The 19336-nt window shown below is 37.2% G+C and overlaps 1 protein-coding gene across 1 annotated transcript in view; it reads right to left on the minus strand.

The window, feature by feature from the left end:
- Positions 1-19336, minus strand: part of DNAH12 (dynein axonemal heavy chain 12) — a 226941-nt gene that overhangs the window by 102098 nt on the left and 105507 nt on the right. Inside the window, exons 22-30 of the mRNA XM_024746372.1 lie at positions 18689-18810; positions 18312-18594; positions 15876-15995; positions 15408-15564; positions 15004-15176; positions 11003-11155; positions 10267-10506; positions 9685-9930; positions 9204-9323 (exon numbers count right to left, since the gene is read on the minus strand). Coding sequence (XP_024602140.1) covers positions 9204-9323; positions 9685-9930; positions 10267-10506; positions 11003-11155; positions 15004-15176; positions 15408-15564; positions 15876-15995; positions 18312-18594; positions 18689-18810 — 1614 coding nt within the window. The remainder of the gene's footprint in view (positions 1-9203; positions 9324-9684; positions 9931-10266; positions 10507-11002; positions 11156-15003; positions 15177-15407; positions 15565-15875; positions 15996-18311; positions 18595-18688; positions 18811-19336) is intronic.

Below are 19336 nucleotides of genomic sequence, written 5' to 3' on the forward strand. Positions count from 1 at the left end.
TAATTCTGCAACAAAACTCTGGCTTAGGTCAACTCCTGATTGAACTGATCAACAGCTCAATCTAGCTATCTGACAAAGGAAGAACATGGTTTTTCTGTAGGAAAATAATACCAGTTCAGCCTCTACAATTATTTTCTATACAATTTTTTTTTTTTTTTTTTTACAAGTCATGAGGAAAAAAAAGCTGATAATCAGTAGAAAAAAAAAAATTAAATAAAACAAAATCACAGTTGACCTAGATGTTATAATTAGCAGACAAAACATTAAACTAACTTTTGGGACTTCCCTGGTGGTCCAGTGGTTAAGACTCTGTGCTCCCAATACAGAGGGCACGGGTTCGATCCCTGGTCAGGGAACTAGATCCTGCATGCCACAACTAAAGGAGCCCACATGCTGCAACAAAGATCCTGCACACGGCAATGAAGATCCCGTGTGCCACAACTAAGACCTGGCACAGGCAAATAAATAAATAAATAAATAAATAAATTTTATAAATGTATTAAAAAATGGACAATATGACAAAAAACAGATGAAAAATGAAGAATTTAAGCAAAGATATGGAATCTCTTAATAAAACCAAATTGGATACACTAAAACTGAAAACAATAAAATATGTGAAATTAAGAATTCATTGGGGAACTGGAGTCAAGATGGCAGTGTGGGAAGACGTGGAGTTAGCTTCTCCCCACAACTAGGGCGCCTTCTCTCAGCTGGTGGGGGACTCCAATGCCCAAGGAGATGGGAGAAACCCCAAAGTGAACCAGTAGGACATAGGGGGACTGACAGGGGAGGAGAAGTGGAGGCCAGACAGGATTGGCACCCCTGAGGCAGGGAAGATCAGGAGAGGCAGGTGAGAGGGACTCTCCGGGAAGAGCAGGACAGGAGTAGAGGGTGATCGCTTGGCCTACTCGGGCTGCGGAGCCTGCTGAGCTCCAAAGCCCCGTGTGGGTCCTGGGAGCATAGGAGGGAGGTCAGGGAGATCAGGAGAGGCAGGTAGGAGGGGTCCTCCCACACTGGAGGAGCAGGAGAGGAGAGGAGGGTGTTTTCCCTGCCCACTCGAGCCCAGGAAGCCTACTGGGCTCCCAGATGAGGTCCCCTGTCCTCTGAGACCAGGGGTGAGGGGCATGCCTGGGCCCCTTCTGTTCCTTGAACCTAAGCCCCACCCTCCACAGCCCCAGGGCCTTTTCCAGCGCTGTGGGTACTAAGCATTGGCCCAATCCACCACCCAAACCCTGCCCTTGCTTAGGCCCCATCCTCCACAGCCAGGGCCTTCCCCCTCACCTTTTTTTTCTTTTCCCTCTTCCTCTTTTTTATTATTGTGCTACTGATGTACCTTCCAGTTGCTGATTCATCTATATTTTCATTTTTATATTCTTTCTAACATATCTGTTAAGTTTCCTAGTCTAATTTTATTTTTTACTTTGCTATTGTTCTCATTTTTTTTTTTTTTTTTTTGCCACCCCACATGGCTTGCAGGATCTTGGGTCATGAGCTGGGGACTGGGTGGAAGCTCCTGTGGTAGGAGTTCCAAGTCTGAACCACTGGAGTAACAGAGAACCTCAGACCCCAGGTAATATTCATCAGAGTGAGGTCTCACAGAGTTCCTCATCTCAGCACCAAGACCCAGCTCTACCCAAGAGCCTACAAGCTCCAGTGCTGGAAGCCTCAGGCCAAGCAGCCAGTAAGACAGGAACACAATCCCACTCATTAAAAAAAAAAAAAGAGAGAGAAGGCAAAAAATATATGTCACAGATGAAGGAGCAAGGTAAAAACCTATCAGACCAAAAAATGAAGAGGAAATAGGAGGTAATCTACCTGAAAAAGAATTCAGAGTAATGACAGTAAAGATGATCCAGAATCTTGGAAATAGAATGGAGGCACGGATTGAGAAAATACAAGAAAATGCCTAACAAAGATCTAGAAGAACAGAAGAACAAACAAACAGAGATGAACAACACAATAACTAAAATGAAAAATACAGTAGAAGGAATCAATAACAGAATAACTGAGGCAGAAGAACAGATAAGTGACCTGGGAGACAAAATGGTAGAAATAACTGCTGAGGAGCAGAATAAAGAAAAAAGAATGAAAAGAATTGAAGACAATCTCAGAGACTTCTGGGACAACACTAAACACACAAACATTCGAATTATAGGGGCCCCAGAAGAAGAAGAGAAAAAGAAAGGGTCTGAGAAAACATTTGAAGAGATTATAGTTGAAAACTTCCCTAACGTGGGAACGGAAAGAGTCACCCAAGTCCAAGAAGCACAGAGAATCCTATACAGGATAAACCCTAGGGAAAACACACCAAGACACATATTAATCAAACTAAAAAAAATTAAATTCAAAGAAAAAATATTAAAAGCAGCAAGGGAAAAACAAAAAATAACATACAAAGGAATCCACATAAGGTTATCAGCCTATTTTTCAGAGGAAACTCTGCAGGTCAGAAGGGAGTGGCAGTATATACTTAAAGTGATGAAAGAGAAAAACCTATAACCAAGATTACTCTACCCATCAAGGATCTCATTCAGATTCGATGGAGAAGTCAAAAGCTTTTCAGACAAGCAAAAGATAAGAGAATTTAGCACCACCAAACCAGCTTTACAGCAAAGGCTAAAGAAATTTCTTTAGGCAGGAAACACAAGTGAAGAAAAAGACCCAGAAAAACAAACCCAAAACAATTAAGAAAATGGTAATAGGAACATACATATTGATAATAACCTTGAATGTAAATGGATTAAATGCCCCAAACAAAAGAAACAGACTGGCTGAATGGATACAAAAACAAACCCATATATATGATGTCTACAAGAAACCCACTTCAGACCTAGGGACACATACAGACTGAAAGTGAAGGGATGGAAAAAGATATTCTATGCAAATGGAAATCAAAAGAAAGCTGGAGTAGCAATACTCGTATCAGATAAAATAGACTTTAAAATAAAGACTGTTACAAGTGATAAAGAGGGACACTACATAATGATCAAAGGCTTTATCCAATAAGAAGATACAACAATTATAAGTGTTTATGTACCCAACATAGGAGCACCTCAGTACATACGGCAAATGTTAACAACCATTAAAGGACAAATCGACAGTAATGCAATAATAGTAGGCGGCTTTAACACCCCACTTACCCCAATGGACAGATCATCCAAACAGAAAATAAATAAGGTAACACAAGCTTTAAATGACACAATAGACCAGATAGATCTAATTTATATTTATAGAACATTCCACCTAAAATTGGCAGAATACACTTTCTTCTCAAGTACAAACGGAACATTCTCCAGGACAGATCACATCTTAGGTCAGAAATCAAGCCTCAGAAAATTAAAAAAAATTGAAATTGTATCAAGCATCTTTTCTGACCACAATGCTATGAGATTGTAAATCAATTACAAGAAAAAAACTGTAAAAAACACAAATACATGGAGGCTAAACAGTGCGCTACTAAATAACAAAGAGATCACAGAAGAAATCAAAGAGGAAATCAAAAAATACCTAGAGACAAATGACAACGAAAACAATGGGCATAAAGGGAAACTACCTCAACATAATAAAGGCCATATATGACAAACCCACAGCAAGCATCATACTCAATAGTGAAAAACTGAAAGCATTTCCTCTAAGATCAGGAACTAGACAAGGATGTCTACTCTTGCCACTCTTATTCAACATAGTTTTGGAAGTTCTAGCCACAGCAATCAGAGAAGAAAAAGAAACAAAAGGAATACAAATTGGAAAAGAAGAAGTAAGACTGTCACTGTTTGATGATGATGTGATACTACATATAGATAAACCTAAAGATGCCACTAGAAAACTACTACAACTAATAAATGAATTTGGTAAGGTTGCAGGATACGAAATTAATGCACAGAAATCTCTGGCATTCCTATACACCAACAAGAATCAGTCTCCCCGACTTCAAACTATACCACAAAGCTACTGTAATCAAGACAGTATAGTACTGGCACAAAAACAGAAATATAGATCAATGGTATAAGATAGAAAGCCCAGAGATAAACCCACGCACATATGGGCACCTAATTTATGACAAAGGAGGCAAGAACATACAGCGGAGAAAAGACAGCCTCTTTGATAGGTGGTGCTGGGAAAACTGGACAGCTACATGTAAAAGAATGCACTCCATGTAAAAGAACACTCCCTAACACCATACACAAAAATAAACTCCAAATGGATTAAAGACTTAAATGTAAGACCAGACACTATAAAACTCTTAGAGGAAAACATAGGAAAAACCCTTTTTGACATAAACCACAGCAAGATCTTTTTTGACCCATCTTCTAGAGTAACAGAAATAAAAACAAAAATAAACAAATGGGACTTAAAAGCTTTTGCACAGCAAAGGAAACCATCAACAAGACCAAAAGACAACCCTCAGACTGGGAGAAAATATTTGCAAATGAAACAACAGACAAGGGATTAATGTCCAAAATATACAAACAGCTCATGGAGCTCAATATCAATAAAACAAACAATCCACGTAAAAATTGGGCAGAAGACCTAAATAGACATTTTGCCAAGGAAGACATATAGATGGCCAAGAGGCACATGAAAAGATGCTCAACATCACTAATTATTAGAGAAATGCAAATAAAAACTACAATGAGGTATCACCTCATGCCAGTCAGAATGGCCATTGTCAAAAAATCTAGAAAGGGTGTGGGAAAAGGAAACCCTCTTGCACTGTTGGTGGGAATGTAAATTGATACAACCACTATGGAAAACAGTATGGAGGTTCCACAAAACACTAAAAATAGAACTACCACATGACCCAGCTATCCCACTACTGGACATATAGCCTGAGAAAACCATAATTCAAAACGAATTATGTGCTGAAGTGAATATACCACAATGTTCAGTGCAGCACTTTTAACAATAGCCAGGACATGGAACCAACCTAAATATCCATTGACAGATGAATGGATAAAGAAGATGTGGCACATATATACAATGGAATATTACTCAGCCATAAAAATAAATGAAATTGAGTTATTTGTAGTGAGGTGGATGGACCTAGAGTCTGTCATACAAAGTGAAGTCAGAAAGTAAAAAACAAATACCATATGCTAACGCATATATATGGACGCTAAAAAAAAAAAGGTACTGATGAACCCAGTTGTAGGGTAGGAATGAAGAGGTAGACATAGAGAATGGACTTGAGGACATGGGGTGGGAGGGGGAAGCTGGGGCAAAATGAGAGTAGCATCAACATATATACACTACCAAATGTAAAATAGTTGGCTGGTGGGAAGAAGCAGCATAGCACAGGGAGATCGGCTTGGTGCTTTGAGATAACCTAGAGGGGTGGGATAGGGAAGTTGGGAGGGAGGCTCAAGAGAGAGGGGATATGGGGACTTGTGTATGCATATGGCTGATTCACTTTGTTGTGCAACAGAAACTAACACGGTATTGTGAAGCAATTATACTCCAATACAGAGCTATTTAAATAAATAAATAAATCATTGTATAGGGACTTCCCTGGTGGTCCAATGGTTAAGACTCTGTGCTTCCATTGCAGGGGGCGAGCGTTCGATCCATTGTCAGGGAATAAGATCCCACATGCCGCATGGTGCAGTACTCCCCCCCCCACAAAAAAAGAGGAAAGAATTCATTGGATAGGCTTATCAGCAGAATGAACAAAGCCAAGGAAAGGATCATTAATCTTAAGGACAGGTCAATAAAATTATCCAAACTAAAGTACAGATAATAAAAAACAAAAAGCAAAAACAGAGCATAAGAGACATGTGAGATGACATAAAATGTCCTAACATTCATGTAACTGGGGCCCCAGAAGGACAGGGGAGAGAAAATAAGGTAGAAGAAATATTTTAAAACATAATTACTGAGAATTTTCTGGAGAAAGCAATACACAGATTCAAGAAGTGCAGCAAATCCCACATAGGATATGTAAAAAGCAAACACACTAGGCACATAGTCAAGCAAGGAAAGAAAGAAAATATTTCAAACAGCCAGAGGGGAAAAAACATATTACATTCAGGGAAATATACATAAGAAAAATTCCTGACTTCTAAGCATAACAATGAAAGCCAAGAATTAATGGAACAACATCTTTAAAAAGATGGGGCGGGGGAGACTCCTGCCAATCTAGACTTCTATACCTAGTGAAAATATTCTTCAAAAAATGAAGTCTAAAAAAAAAAAAAAAAAAAAAAAAAAAAAAAAAAAAAAAAAATGAAGTCTAAATAAATATATTTCAAAAGAAAAACTGAGAGAATTTGTTGCCAGAAGACTCAACATGTACACAATAAATACTGAAGAAAGTTCTTAAAGTTGAAGGGAAAAGATCCCAGTTTAAAGCACATATCTGCTGGAAGGAATTAAAAAACACTAGAAAGGGTAAATATAAAAGACTTCTTTTTTTCAAATACATAAAGCAAAAAATGTGGAGTTTATAACATATGTAGAAGTAAAATACGTGACAACAGTACAATGGGCAGAGATGAGTGGATAATGGAATTATACCATTTAAAATTCTTATATTGTGTCTGAAATGGTTTAGAATACAAACGAGGTAAACTGTCATAAATCAAGGATGTGTATTGCAATCTGTGAGTGGCCACTGAGGTAAAATTAAAAAGCCAACAGAGAAGATTAATGAAGTAATAAACACTACCTGAAACCCAAAAGAAGTCAGTAGATGAAAAACAAAGTAATACAGTACATATTAAAAAGCAAGATATTATATTTAGTACGGGCATACCTCAGAGATACTGTGGATTTGGTTCAGATCACTGCAATAAAGTAAATATCTCAATAAAGCAAGTCACACAAATTTTTTGTTTCCCAGTGCATATAAAAGTTATGTTTACACTATCCTGTAGTCCAGTGGTCCCCAACCTTTTTGGCACCAGAGACTGGTTTTGTGGAAGACAATTTTTCCACAGATGGGCATGGGGTTGTGGAGGGGATAGTTCAGGCAATAATGTGGTAATGTGAGCTCAGGGGAGCGATAAGGAGTGGTAGATGGAGTTTCCCTGGCTTGCTCACCTCCTGCTGTGCAGCCCAGAGGCCGTGGACCAATACCAGCCTGAGGCCCAAGGTATGGGGACCCCTGTTGAGTGTATTAAGTGTGCAATAGCATTATGTCTAAATAACAATGCACATACCTTAATTAAAAATACGTTTTTGCTAAAAAAATACTAACCATCATCTGAGCCTTCAGTGAGTCATAGCGGTAACATCAAAGATCACTGATCACAGATCACCGTAACAGATATAATAATAATGAAAATTTTTCAAAATTTCAAAAATTACCAAAATGTGACACAGAGACAAGAAGTGAGCAAATATTGGGAAAATGGCACTGATAGACTTGCTTGACTTGACTGATAGACTTGCCAAAATCCTTCAATTTGTAAAAAACACAGCATCTGCAAAGCGCGATAAAATGAGGTATGCTTGTAGTATTTTTTTTTTCTATGACTCTGGCTCCCCTGCAGCTCAGTTGCAGGCATACACAGTTGCTCAGCCACACACCTCCCAGCATTGACTGCTAGTAGTGTTTTTCAAACTGGATTCTATGAATCCATGAAACTATTTGCTATATTCATAGGAGTACAAGAGTTCTCCAAGAGAATATTAAAATTATGTATTTTTATTTTGATTTAAAAAATCATATTAGCGTATTTTGAATCATCTTGATAATCACCTGTGGTATAATACTAAAATATATAGAGTCTTTGTCCCTGGTTCCTGGCACAGAGCTCCTAAAACTCTTGGAATTTTCTGAGTGATAGAAGTATCTTTTGTTATTCATAAAGAGCCCTTTTCAATAACACCTGAGTTTATGCTAATGAGGTGACTTGTTGTGGGAACCTAGATAGCCTCAGGATTGGGTTGGTCACCAAAAAGACGCAGTGATTAGAGGGTTGGAACTTTCAGCCCTACCAGCCTTTGGGGAAGAAGGGGCTGATGACTGAACTCTATAAAAATTCTTGAACAATGAGATTCAAGAGCTTCCGGTACAGGAAGGGTGACTCTCCCTGAAAGGGCACAGAAGTTCCACGCTGCCACCTGCCCATACCACGCTCTATACATTTCTTCCATTTGGTTGTTCCTGAGTTGTATCCTTTATAATAAACTGGTAAGCAGAAGTAAATTGTGTTCCTGAGTTCTGTGGGCTGTTCTAGCAAATTATTAAACCTGGGAGGGGAGGGGTCAGGGAAACCGCTGGTTTATAGCCCGTCAGTCAGAAGTACAGGTGGCCAGGACTTGAGACTTCTGTATGAAGTGAGAGGCAGTCTTGTAGGACTGACACTAACTCTAGGCAGTTAGTGTCAGAATTGAATTTAATTTTTGAACACCCAGTGGGTGTCTAGAGAATCAGAGAATTAGTTATTGGTATTGGAAAACAGCCTAGAATCACCTTATTCTGATTCTGCCATAGGATGTATAGTAGTATTTGAATTTGAAGATTTAAAAAAAAAAAAAGAAGGCTAACATTCACAGCAAGATGGATGGACCTAGAAATATCATACTAAGTGAAGTAAATCAGACAGAGAAATACAAATATTATATGATAACGCTCACATATGTAATCTAAAAAATAATACAAATGAATCTATATGCACAACAGAAACAGACTCACAGACACAGAAAACAAACTTATGGTTACCAAAGGGGAAAGTGATGGGGAAGGGATAAATTAGGAGTTTGGAATTAACAGATATAAATTCCTATACATAAAATAGATAAGCAACAAGGATTTACTGTATAACACAGGGAACTATATTCAACATCTTGTAATAACCTACAATGGAAAATAATCCGAAATATATATATATATAACTGAATCACTTTGCTGTACAAAAAAACTATAGGATGTTTTACCACTTTCAGTTTATCAACTTTTCTACCTGTGGAGGTATATAATAGTATTATTGTATACATAGTAGTAAATATTATAAATCACAAGATAGGAAATAAAATATGTATTCTCTTACAATAAACATTATCTTTGACCTGAATCTTGTTAACCCTACTATCATACAACATAAGGTACTAAAATTTACTCTTCCTCATTAATTAAAGTGGCCAAAATAGGGGTTTATCCTCCAAACAGAATAAGTCGCTCATTTAATAAAACTTGGAAAACTATTGAGTCACCAGATGAATTTATTTGCAGAACAAGTCATTCTCACAGGTTTACTTACATGATAGTCAGCTTCAGGAAGTTTAACACCAGGAAATAAGTCACTAGTTATTCCATTAAATAAGGGTATATCATGTGATAAAAACTTTGGTTCATTTACATCTTTAATTGATCGAAGAAGCTAAAACCATCCAAAAAGTGCAAGATAAGTTAAGTGCCAGTATTTGCCCTTCTTTCACCCCCACCCCACCAAAGTCAAAGTTTCTTTTACATGGTTCCATGGAATCCCCATACTAAAAAGCCAATACTACACTTATCAAACCTAATGGTCCTTGGATTCATACAAAGTATAATGAAAAACAGAACCTCAAAACTATCATTTCAACCCCATGTAAAAAGGCTCAAAGCAACAACTCTCTTATCTGCCTAAGCAACAACTCTCTTATCTGCCTATCTATAGTTCATGATCAACCTTGCTGAAAAAGTTATCTTTCTACAGATACACTTTCTACATTTTCACAACGTGTATATTTAATACTTACAAGTATATCTTCATTTTCATTTGGAAATTTTAGTTTTAGGTTTCCAGCAGCCACTAAAACTGCTTTTACTGCTCGCATTCCATAGTCATAATGAAATTGTGATGAGAGCTGCTCTGAGCAGAGCCTGTAGGTCATTACTATCTTCACAGACAGAGGTTTTGCATTCAAAAATCCATAGGAGTAGAGGGAGATTTCTGCTATGAGGGCATAGTTCGGAACCATCATAGCCACTGTTCTAAAAAGAACCTGAAGTATATAATAAATGAAATATATTATTTACATAAAGGAAACCATTTTTAAAGCTGAGCATAAGCACCCAAAGATAATGTGTTGATATCCAAGTTTACTCCCCCAGTGAAGCACCTTTTCATTAACTTTGTAATTTTTTCAGTAGCACTTTAACAGTTTTATGTACTCTAATATTTTTTTTAGACATCTAAAAAAGTTTTTAGAGGTTTACCTTATAGCAGATGGAAAAGGTAAAAGGGAGATTACAAATACATGTGAGAAAATTATACCATTTTGAGTAGATTATGCTGTTACTTTTGATTACCAAATTTACACTCTTTAAAAAAATATTACCTTAAGATTATCCGGTAATTCAGAACGTCCTGCATAGCCAGGATTCATAGTAATAGCTACAAAACAGTTTGGATTGAGCTTAAGTTCTGTCCCTTCAAAACTAAACATTTCTATCTTCTGTTGAATGGCTCTCTGAATGCAAAGGATCTGTTGAGCTACCACTGACAGCACTTCCAATTCAATTCGATTAAATTCATCAAAGCAAGCCCAAGCACCAGAAGAAGCCAATCCTTTAAAAAACTGAGGACAAGAAAAAAGGAGATGATTTTCGTAGGAAAGGGCATCATTTGTTAAAACAAAAATTTAACCTTTTTTGGGTTTTTGTTTTGTTTTGTTTTGTTTTTGCGGTACACGGGCCTCTCACTGTTGTGGCCTCTCCCGTTGCCGAGAACAGCCTCCGGACGCGCAGGCTCAGCGGCCATGGCTAACGGGCCCAGCCACTCCGCGGCATGTGGGATCTTCCCGGACCGGGGCACGAACACGGGTTGAGAGTCCGCCGCCGCATCGTCAAGTGGACTCTCAACCACTGCGCCACCAAGGAAGCTCATAAAACAAAAATTTAACCTTTTTAAGTCAAAAGTGACAGTTAATAAAAGCCCCAAGGATAAAAACGTCTTTACCCCTAAAAAAAAAAAAAGGTCAAGTAATGCTTAAACCACAGTGTTTTAAACGAGTTGCTTCAGTTTATCCAGGTTGACCTAGCTGTAAATTTGTAACATTTAATATGTAACTTTACCTTTCCCATTGCTAGATAATCTAGCCCATCTGAACAGTTGAATACCACACACTGTACAGCAAGAGCTTTAGCCAAGTCCTTGGTGGTTTCAGTTTTTCCTGTGCCTGCTGGCCCTTCTGGAGCACCTCCAAGGTTTAAATAGAAGGCACCAATCTGAAAAGAAAAATAAACGTGAAGAGAAATCCATGCTTAACTGAAAACAAACAAAAAACCCCATAATAGGACAATTGCTTATAAAGTGGATTTAGTCTTATTTGTAGCTTCAGAGAGGCAGTAATACATCATTCAGTTAATTTTTAGCACTCAATTTTCTAGCTGCACAAAGAAAAAGCAGTTTTCTTTCTTTCTTTCTTTCTTTTTTTTTCTTTCTAAAAAAAAAAGTGAAACTGCATCAAAGTCTCCTTATCTTATAATACTTCATGTGTATCCCATTTGCCTTTAAAAACAAAGAGAATCCAGCCTTGAAGTGTTAACATTTGGTCAGAAAAGTTTAATTAGAAGTGGTTATGGAGTGACTTCCCTGGTGGTGCAATGGTTAAGAATCTGCCTGCCAATGCGGGGGACACGGGTTCGAGCCCTGGTCCGAGAAGATCCCACATGCTGCGGAGTGCCTAGACCCGTGTGCCACAACTAGAGCTCCCGGAGGGGCCACTGCAGTGAGGAGCCTGCACACCGCGGCGGGGAGTGGACCCTGCTAGCTGCAGCTGGAGAGAGCCCGCACGCAGCGATGAGAACCTAATGCACCCAGAGATGAATGAATGAACCAATTAATTAAAAAAAAAAAAAGAGCAGATTGCTCCATCTCCTGTAAAATAAAGTAATATAAAATAAAAAAAAGAAGTGGTTATGGAGATGGTTGTAGTGATCAATGATGACAACCTCTACGGCTAGCTGCGAAGAGAGAAAACACCTAAAAGTGAGGGTCATAAGCGGGGGCCCATCAGTGGGAAAATAAACAGATGACCTACTATATAATTTTGTCTATGATTCACCTTCGCTGTTGCATTCCACTCTTGGTATGTTCTTCATTTTATCCATCCCCATAGCATTGTTCTGTACTTCTCTAACCAGTAGTATCACTTTCAACCTTGTGAAACCCAGAGTAGTTATCAGTTACCCACTGATAAATGGTAAACTGTGACCTACCTTCGCTGGTTGGACTCACTTGTATTGTTTTTACGAAAGCTGGCATATCCTCCAAGCGTCCTGTAGCCTGGGCATTTGGATGTTTGCCCAAGTTGCTTTTTACATATTTGGAGTCTACTGTGTCAAATCAAGCTTGAGCTGATTAAGACGGTTAAGACCATCAACCCTCCACTTGGGCATGGGCAAGGGTCCACTCGGTGACATTTTGATGTCAGAGGCCAAAAACTCCACCCTCAGAGCATGCTAACTAGGCTACTTTCTGAGCTTTCCTCCCATGAAAAAGCCTACGGCTTGGGTGCATATGCACAGAGCAACGATTGCCTCACCTTTTTCTTGTTTTCAATTACATTTCCCCATGCTCCCCACACCTCAGCTTTATCCCATAGATATCCTGAGCCCTTCGCCTTCAGAGAGGCATATTTGAGTTGTTTTCCTATCTCCTTGCTTGGCTGCTTTGTGAATAAGCACTTTCTCTGCTGCAAACCTCAGCATTTCAGCATTTGGCTTACTGCATAGTCAGACAAATGAACCTGGTTCATTTGGTTCAGCAACGCTCACATTACAGTTAACTACGTACATTTTTCCCCTCTCAATTAGTACTTAAGCTCCTTTATTTTTTTAATAATTTTTAAATTTATTTATTTATTTATTTGTTTGTGCTGGGTCTTAGTTGCGGCATGTGGGCTCCTTAGTTGTGGCATGAGAACTGTTAGTTGCTGCATGCATGTGGAATCTAGTTCCTTGGCCAAGGATTGAACCCAGGCCCCCTGCATTGGGAGCACAGAGTCTTAGCCAGTGGACAACCAGGGAAGTCCCAGTCCTTAAGCTCCTTTAGAGTAACATCAGCAGTATCTGAATTCTTTCTGGGTCCCCACAGTGACTAGAAAAATGGCTGGAAATTTTTATATGCATACAAGTTACAGTCAACTCTCTCCATGAAGTTTGTTTCATGAAAACTTCTATGAGAGTTTGTGAAACTTAACTCCTTTTAGATAAAATAGGGTTAAAGGACCAAGACTGTACATTTGGGGAGGCAAAGGGTATATGGGAATGCTCTGTTCCTTCTGCTTAACTTTGCTGTGAACCTAAAACTGCTCTAAAAAAATTAAGTATTTAAAAAACTAATAGATAGACCTATGAAAAAAATATTTTCACATTTACTAAAATAAAACAATAGAGAGAGCTCATTAAATAAAGGCAATATCAATGATATTTTACCCATCTTAAATTTATAGTAAACGCTATACTGTTAATGTCCATTAACTTGATTGCTGGAAACCTCAGTCTTTCCCTTCTTTATAATTTCCAAAAAATGCTTACAAATGTGTTCCCTTTATTATGGATAGTAAATATAATAGGAGACTTTCAATGTTTAGTGTTGTATACAAGTGTTTAATGTGATTTTGATTATATAACTCAAAGTCCTTAGCCTCCACCTTACAAATTCACAGCTGATTTCAGTGAGGTCTGAGGACACAGAAGCTTGAGATTCATTTAGTCAACAAACATTTAGGGAGTAACTTATGTACTTGTCAATTGCTAGAGCAGAGAACAAGACAGATGTGGTCTGGCCTTCAGGTAGCTTCCTGAGAAAGAGGATTTGGTGAAACTTTTTATCATAGATGCACTAGAACCTTACTCAGATTCTTTTACTGGTCATTGCATCCATCCTTCCAGTTGCTGTCAGTCATCTACAAATAGCTCACAACTGTCCTTTTCTCCTGAGATTTGCCCTCAATTAATAGGAGCTCCCTTACCCACAAACACCTGAAAGCTTACTCACCCCCCAACCCCCGCCCAGCCGCAGGAGTGAACCATAGCCAATGATAATAAAGGGATAGAAAAGCTAGACCCCTTTGCCTTAAAGTGAAGTACCCCTGAGATGCCATTCATGCTCTAATGCTCCCCATGAGATCAGGCTAAGGCCATACATCCATCAAAACCACATCTTTGTTTAGCTTTCCCACCTGCTTTCCTCATTTCCTTATGGGTTTTTTACTGAGAGCATTCCCTAGAAAATCATTTGCCCAATAATCCCCATTTCATTTCTGCTTCCAGAAAACTCAGACACTTTAATTTACTTACTCAGCACAGGTGGATTGGTGTTTCTTGATGCATCTCCTCAATTCCCAGGTAGGATTGCCAGATTTAGCAAATAAAAATACAGGATGCCCAGTTAAATTTGAAAATCAGATAAACAATGAATAATTTGCTGGTATAAGTATGCCCCATGTAATAATTAGGACATATTTCTACTAACAAATTATTCATTGTTTATTTGAAATTCAAATTTACTTGAAAGTCCTGTATTTTATCGGACAACGCAATTCCCAGGGTTTCACTTTGTTGTTGTTGTTGTTTTCTGTAGTCATGGCTTTATCTTCCATAGCTTCCCAACAAGCACAGCCCTCAGTACTACCTGCCTACATTTCAGCTCTCCCTCTCCTATTCAACAAAACTAACTTGGAGTTCTAAGGCCCAAATGTGCTTCCTTCATCTTCTTGGCATCTCTCCCAGAACTCCACTGCAAAAACTGATACCATTTTCCAAAGCTCTGGTTTCTTCTTTAAGTCTCCAGTACCTTCCTTTTTCTAATTATCCCCAACGAGAGTGACTCACGATTTTCAAACATTAGAATTCACACACTCTTGTATTCTACAAAAGCACGCAGAAGTAAATATTCACTACTATAACTTCACATAAAGGGAATTTGGGATTAGGAAGGGATAGCTGTATTCAACTATACAGATAAGAGAATAAAATGAGGATAGCCATGTTAAATTTAGACAAGAAAATATGACACCAAACCAAAAAGGAATCTTTAATGTGTGAATTAAAATAATTTAAACACATACCAATGTTCTGTAACATCTGTCAGTTAGAGGAGTAATGACAAGTCGAGGTGAGTTACCAAGGTATTCATAAGCATATTTTACGTTGCAATTAATGATACTAACATGAGCGTTGTCATATTCCCAATAATATCGAAGCTGAGCAAGCCACTGGAAATCTGTATCATGTGAGACACCTAAAAGGAATAAAGTAAAACAAGACAGATAATCCTGAAATGGAAATAATTTGAAAAATAAGTATTTTATCATCTTTACAACAGCAAATATTAAAATAATTCATGTTTTCTAACTTATGGAAAAGATCATATAAAATAAATTCTGTTGAGAGAGAAAAAGACATACAGTGTAAGTTCTTGTTTCTAAAAGCTACCTATATCTTATTTTTAAAATTAAAAAGAGTCACATACCCATATCAATCATGTCCATAACCACATCTCTAGCATGGACATCAATAGTAACCAAAGCCCCCAGAGTAATCCTGGTCTGCTTCGACAGTTTTCCTCTTACCAGCTCTACAATATCATTTAGTTGATCCTGAAGTTCCTTATAGTACTTCTTTAATCCCTACAAAATAAGAAAAGCAATTAAACTAATGTTATATAGTAGCTAAAACATGTATTTCATGCATTTACTCTTTAACAATTCTGACATCATAATTTAGCCCAATATAGAAATGAGTTCTCGAATAGAGTGATTTTTGTCTAAGCATAAGAAAAATTAAGAACAAGTTTTTAAATAATTGTACAATTTTAATGCTACATGTAGAAATAGGGGGGAAGATTACCTTTGCAAATAATAGATAAGCTAACTAAAAGAACATAGCATGTAGAAAAGAAAGTTATTTAAAAAGAATGTTATTTAAGGTAATGATTTACCTCTGTCCCACTACTTATAACTTCCTGTGTCTCAGTGGTCCAGAACATTTGAGAAACACAAAGTACAACTTGGCCAGGCCACTCTCGAACCCAGTCTCTTCTTGCAGATTCTGGATAAGCCTGAGTAATTAAAATGCATTTCTAAGTTTAAAAGTTTACAAAGGGGAAAAAAGCTTAATGTTTAACAATAAAGAATTGCAATATTTGGTACATTTGTAGGCTAGAATGTAGTCATGAAACATTTTAGATGACTATTTAAAAGACCTGAAAATTTTTTACAAATCATATTTTTGAAATATTTATTTATAAAAGAATGGAAAGATGAGCACAAATATGTTAATAATCAGTTATCTTTGGAAGGATTTGATTATTGATTCTTCTGGAAATTATTTTCCATAGGAATTTTAGGTTTCCTTGATGTGGGGAGTTGTCAATTTTCTACATATAATACATATTACTTCTATTATAATGAAATATGAGGGTTTATTAAAGTACAAAATAAATCAGTCTAATAGGTTATATATATTGATACCAATATTTAATTGAAAAGAAGACTATTCCATCTAGTAGAAAACTGACCTAGTAGCTAGAACCCTTGTATTATTTATCCATAGCTTATCTAAAAACTTGTATGGGGCTTCCCTGGTGGTGCAGTGGTTGAGAATCTGCCTGCCAATGCAGGGGAGACAGGTTCGAGCCCTGGTCTGGGAAGATCTCACATGCCGCAGAGCAACTAGGCCCGTGAGCCACAACTACTGAGCCCGCGCGTCTGGAGCGTGTGCTCCGCAACAAGAGAGGCCGCAATAGTGAGAGGCCCGCACGCCGCGATAGTGAGAGGTCCGCGCACCGCGATGAAGAGTGGCCCTTGCTTGCCGCAACTAGAGAAAGCTCTCGCACAGAAACGAAGACCCAACACAGCCAAAAATAAATTAATTAATTAATTAAAAAAAAAACTTGTATGACCAGCATATATAATTTAAACAATAATATATTTGTTCATTTATATACAACTGAACAATCTATGCTTTTGAGTTCAAAGTATACTTTCATTTCTTCTAACATTTTTATGTTCAAAATGCATTTAAATAGATTTATTGATGGGGTAGTCTTTTTAAAAATAACTTGTTTCAAAAGTAAATGATAATAGCAGATCCAAATTAAAAACTGAAAAAAACAACCGCAGAACAAAGTATGAAGAGTCGATACTAAAGGAAACTTTATATATATATATTTTTGTTACTGGCCACGCGGCACAGCTTGCGGGATCTTAGTTCCCCAACCAAGGGCTGAACCCGGGCCACAGCAGTGAAAGTGCCGAGTCCTAACCACTGGACTGCCAGGGAGTTCCCCTGGAAACTATATTTTTAATACAATGACACCACCTTAGATATAAGAATATTAAACATAAGGATACAAATATCTATTATTAAAATGCATTTTATTAGCAATATTTATAGATAAATGCAAATGACAAATTAACCTAAGTTTCAAAGAAGGCTGAGTTTCAAAGAATTGATGAGCCATTGCTAGGTACATAGAAGGTAAATTTCTATATGGATTAAGGAAATACTTTCATGGACAATGTTGATTCTTTCCTATGTGTTTTGGTTTGTTTGGAATCATAAATAGAAAAAAAGGAGAGAAAAAGTCAAGATTTATCTGCAGGAACATTGAAGCTGAACAGAATAGTCACTGCAAGAAGGTGGTTCTCATAGGGCTCTTGGTGAAGGAAAAGGATTCCTCACTCATATAAAGTGAGTTGCTGGATATAAGGCTGCAAAGCCTTTTTAAATGACATTTTTGCTACACAACTGTTCCTTTGTGATCCTAAAGGAAGAAATATACTGAAGTTTATCATTCAAGATTAGGTTAATTGAATTAGCAAAAGTGAGGTACATGTAGTGCCTACATGTTATATTTCTCTCAAATATTATAGATCCTCCGTTAATGTTGGTTCATCTCATTTTGAGTTTCTAAGTAATTGTTTGAGTGTAAATAGCAATAAGTAAACTAGATCATGCATTTAACACCCATGTCTGAGGTTCTTTCTTATCTCAGGGGCTTAACACAGGATACTTAGGTGCTCTCCCATTTGCTATTTATCTGGTTACTACTTAATCTTTGGGTCTCAGTTTCAATTTTACTTTCTCTAAAAGCCTATCACTAGCAACCCACCTCCCCCATTCTAAATTATATACACCTTATTATTCTTTCTCATAACACCTTTTTTCTTTTGTAGCACTTAATCACATATTATTATCAATTCTTACTACTATTATTATTTTAATAATAATGTTAGGAACAAAGAGTAAAGAAAATAATAAAAGCCTTAAAATAGTAAGACCTTAAGTGTTCATTTACTGGTACCCATTCAAAACCTCCTAAAAGAAAGCATTTACAGAATATAGGATATACATTAAGTCCTAGGAAACATACCAGCCTGGCAGCAGCAATCACATCATGAATACTCCGGAGCATCAAATCTTCTACTTGAATGAGCCACTTTTCCACAGCACCTCGCGCTGCAGATGTGGAAATAAGTGCAATCAGCTCCACTCGCTCACCTTCAGAGCTATACATGGCTTTAATGTCCAAATTGGGAAGGAACTCCAATTTAGTGATGCCCTCAAAGCATTTTTTTAAATGAGGCTGAACTCTAAGTGGATCTTTGGTCTCTGACAAAATCTCTAACATTTCATCATTAGATAAGAAGAAAAAACTAGGGAAAAACATGCAAATACAAAAGTTTTAGTTATAATTCATCACACATCAGAAAATGCTTTAATTATAGCACAATTGATTATCCATCATACCGAGGGAAGAAAAGTCGTTTTTTTTCAAGATATGCATTAAGGCCTTTCATAATTTTCTCCAAAAGTTCATTGCAGTTCTGCAGTTTTTCCAGTAAACCTGTTAAAGAAGTAACAGCAAGAACCTAAAAGAGACCAATTCGTTCAGGTCAGCACTTATATATCAGATATGATGATAAGACTTAAACATTAACTTATATGTCAAAAATGTTAAGGTGTCAAAAGGTTTATGAAAATTGTCAGGAAATTTTTTTATAATGTAAAACCATTAGAATTCAATAAATCACAAATATTCTTACCAAAAGATGCTAGTTATAAATGAGAAATTATGATTGTCATGCATATTTTCATTTCTCCTATATTGTTTTGAATGATGTGGAAAGAGTCTGCTAGGTTGGTGTGTGATTTAATTTTTGCATTAACAACTGTCAACTATAAACAATCTATGGTATGAGTTGGCAAACTACATCCCATGAGCTAAATCCAGTCTGCTACCAGTTTCTTTTTTTGTTGCTGTTGTTTTTCAGCTTTTATGAGGTATAATTGACAAATAAAAATTGTATATATTTAAGGCATATAACTTGATGCTTTGATATCTGTATACACTGTGCTGCCACTATTTTTTTTGTTTATTTATTGTTTTCTTATCAG

The sequence above is a fragment of the Neophocaena asiaeorientalis genome, unplaced genomic scaffold, assembly GCF_003031525.2.
Source record: "Neophocaena asiaeorientalis asiaeorientalis breed wild unplaced genomic scaffold, Neophocaena_asiaeorientalis_V1.1 scaffold251, whole genome shotgun sequence".
NCBI lineage: Eukaryota > Metazoa > Chordata > Mammalia > Artiodactyla > Phocoenidae > Neophocaena > Neophocaena asiaeorientalis.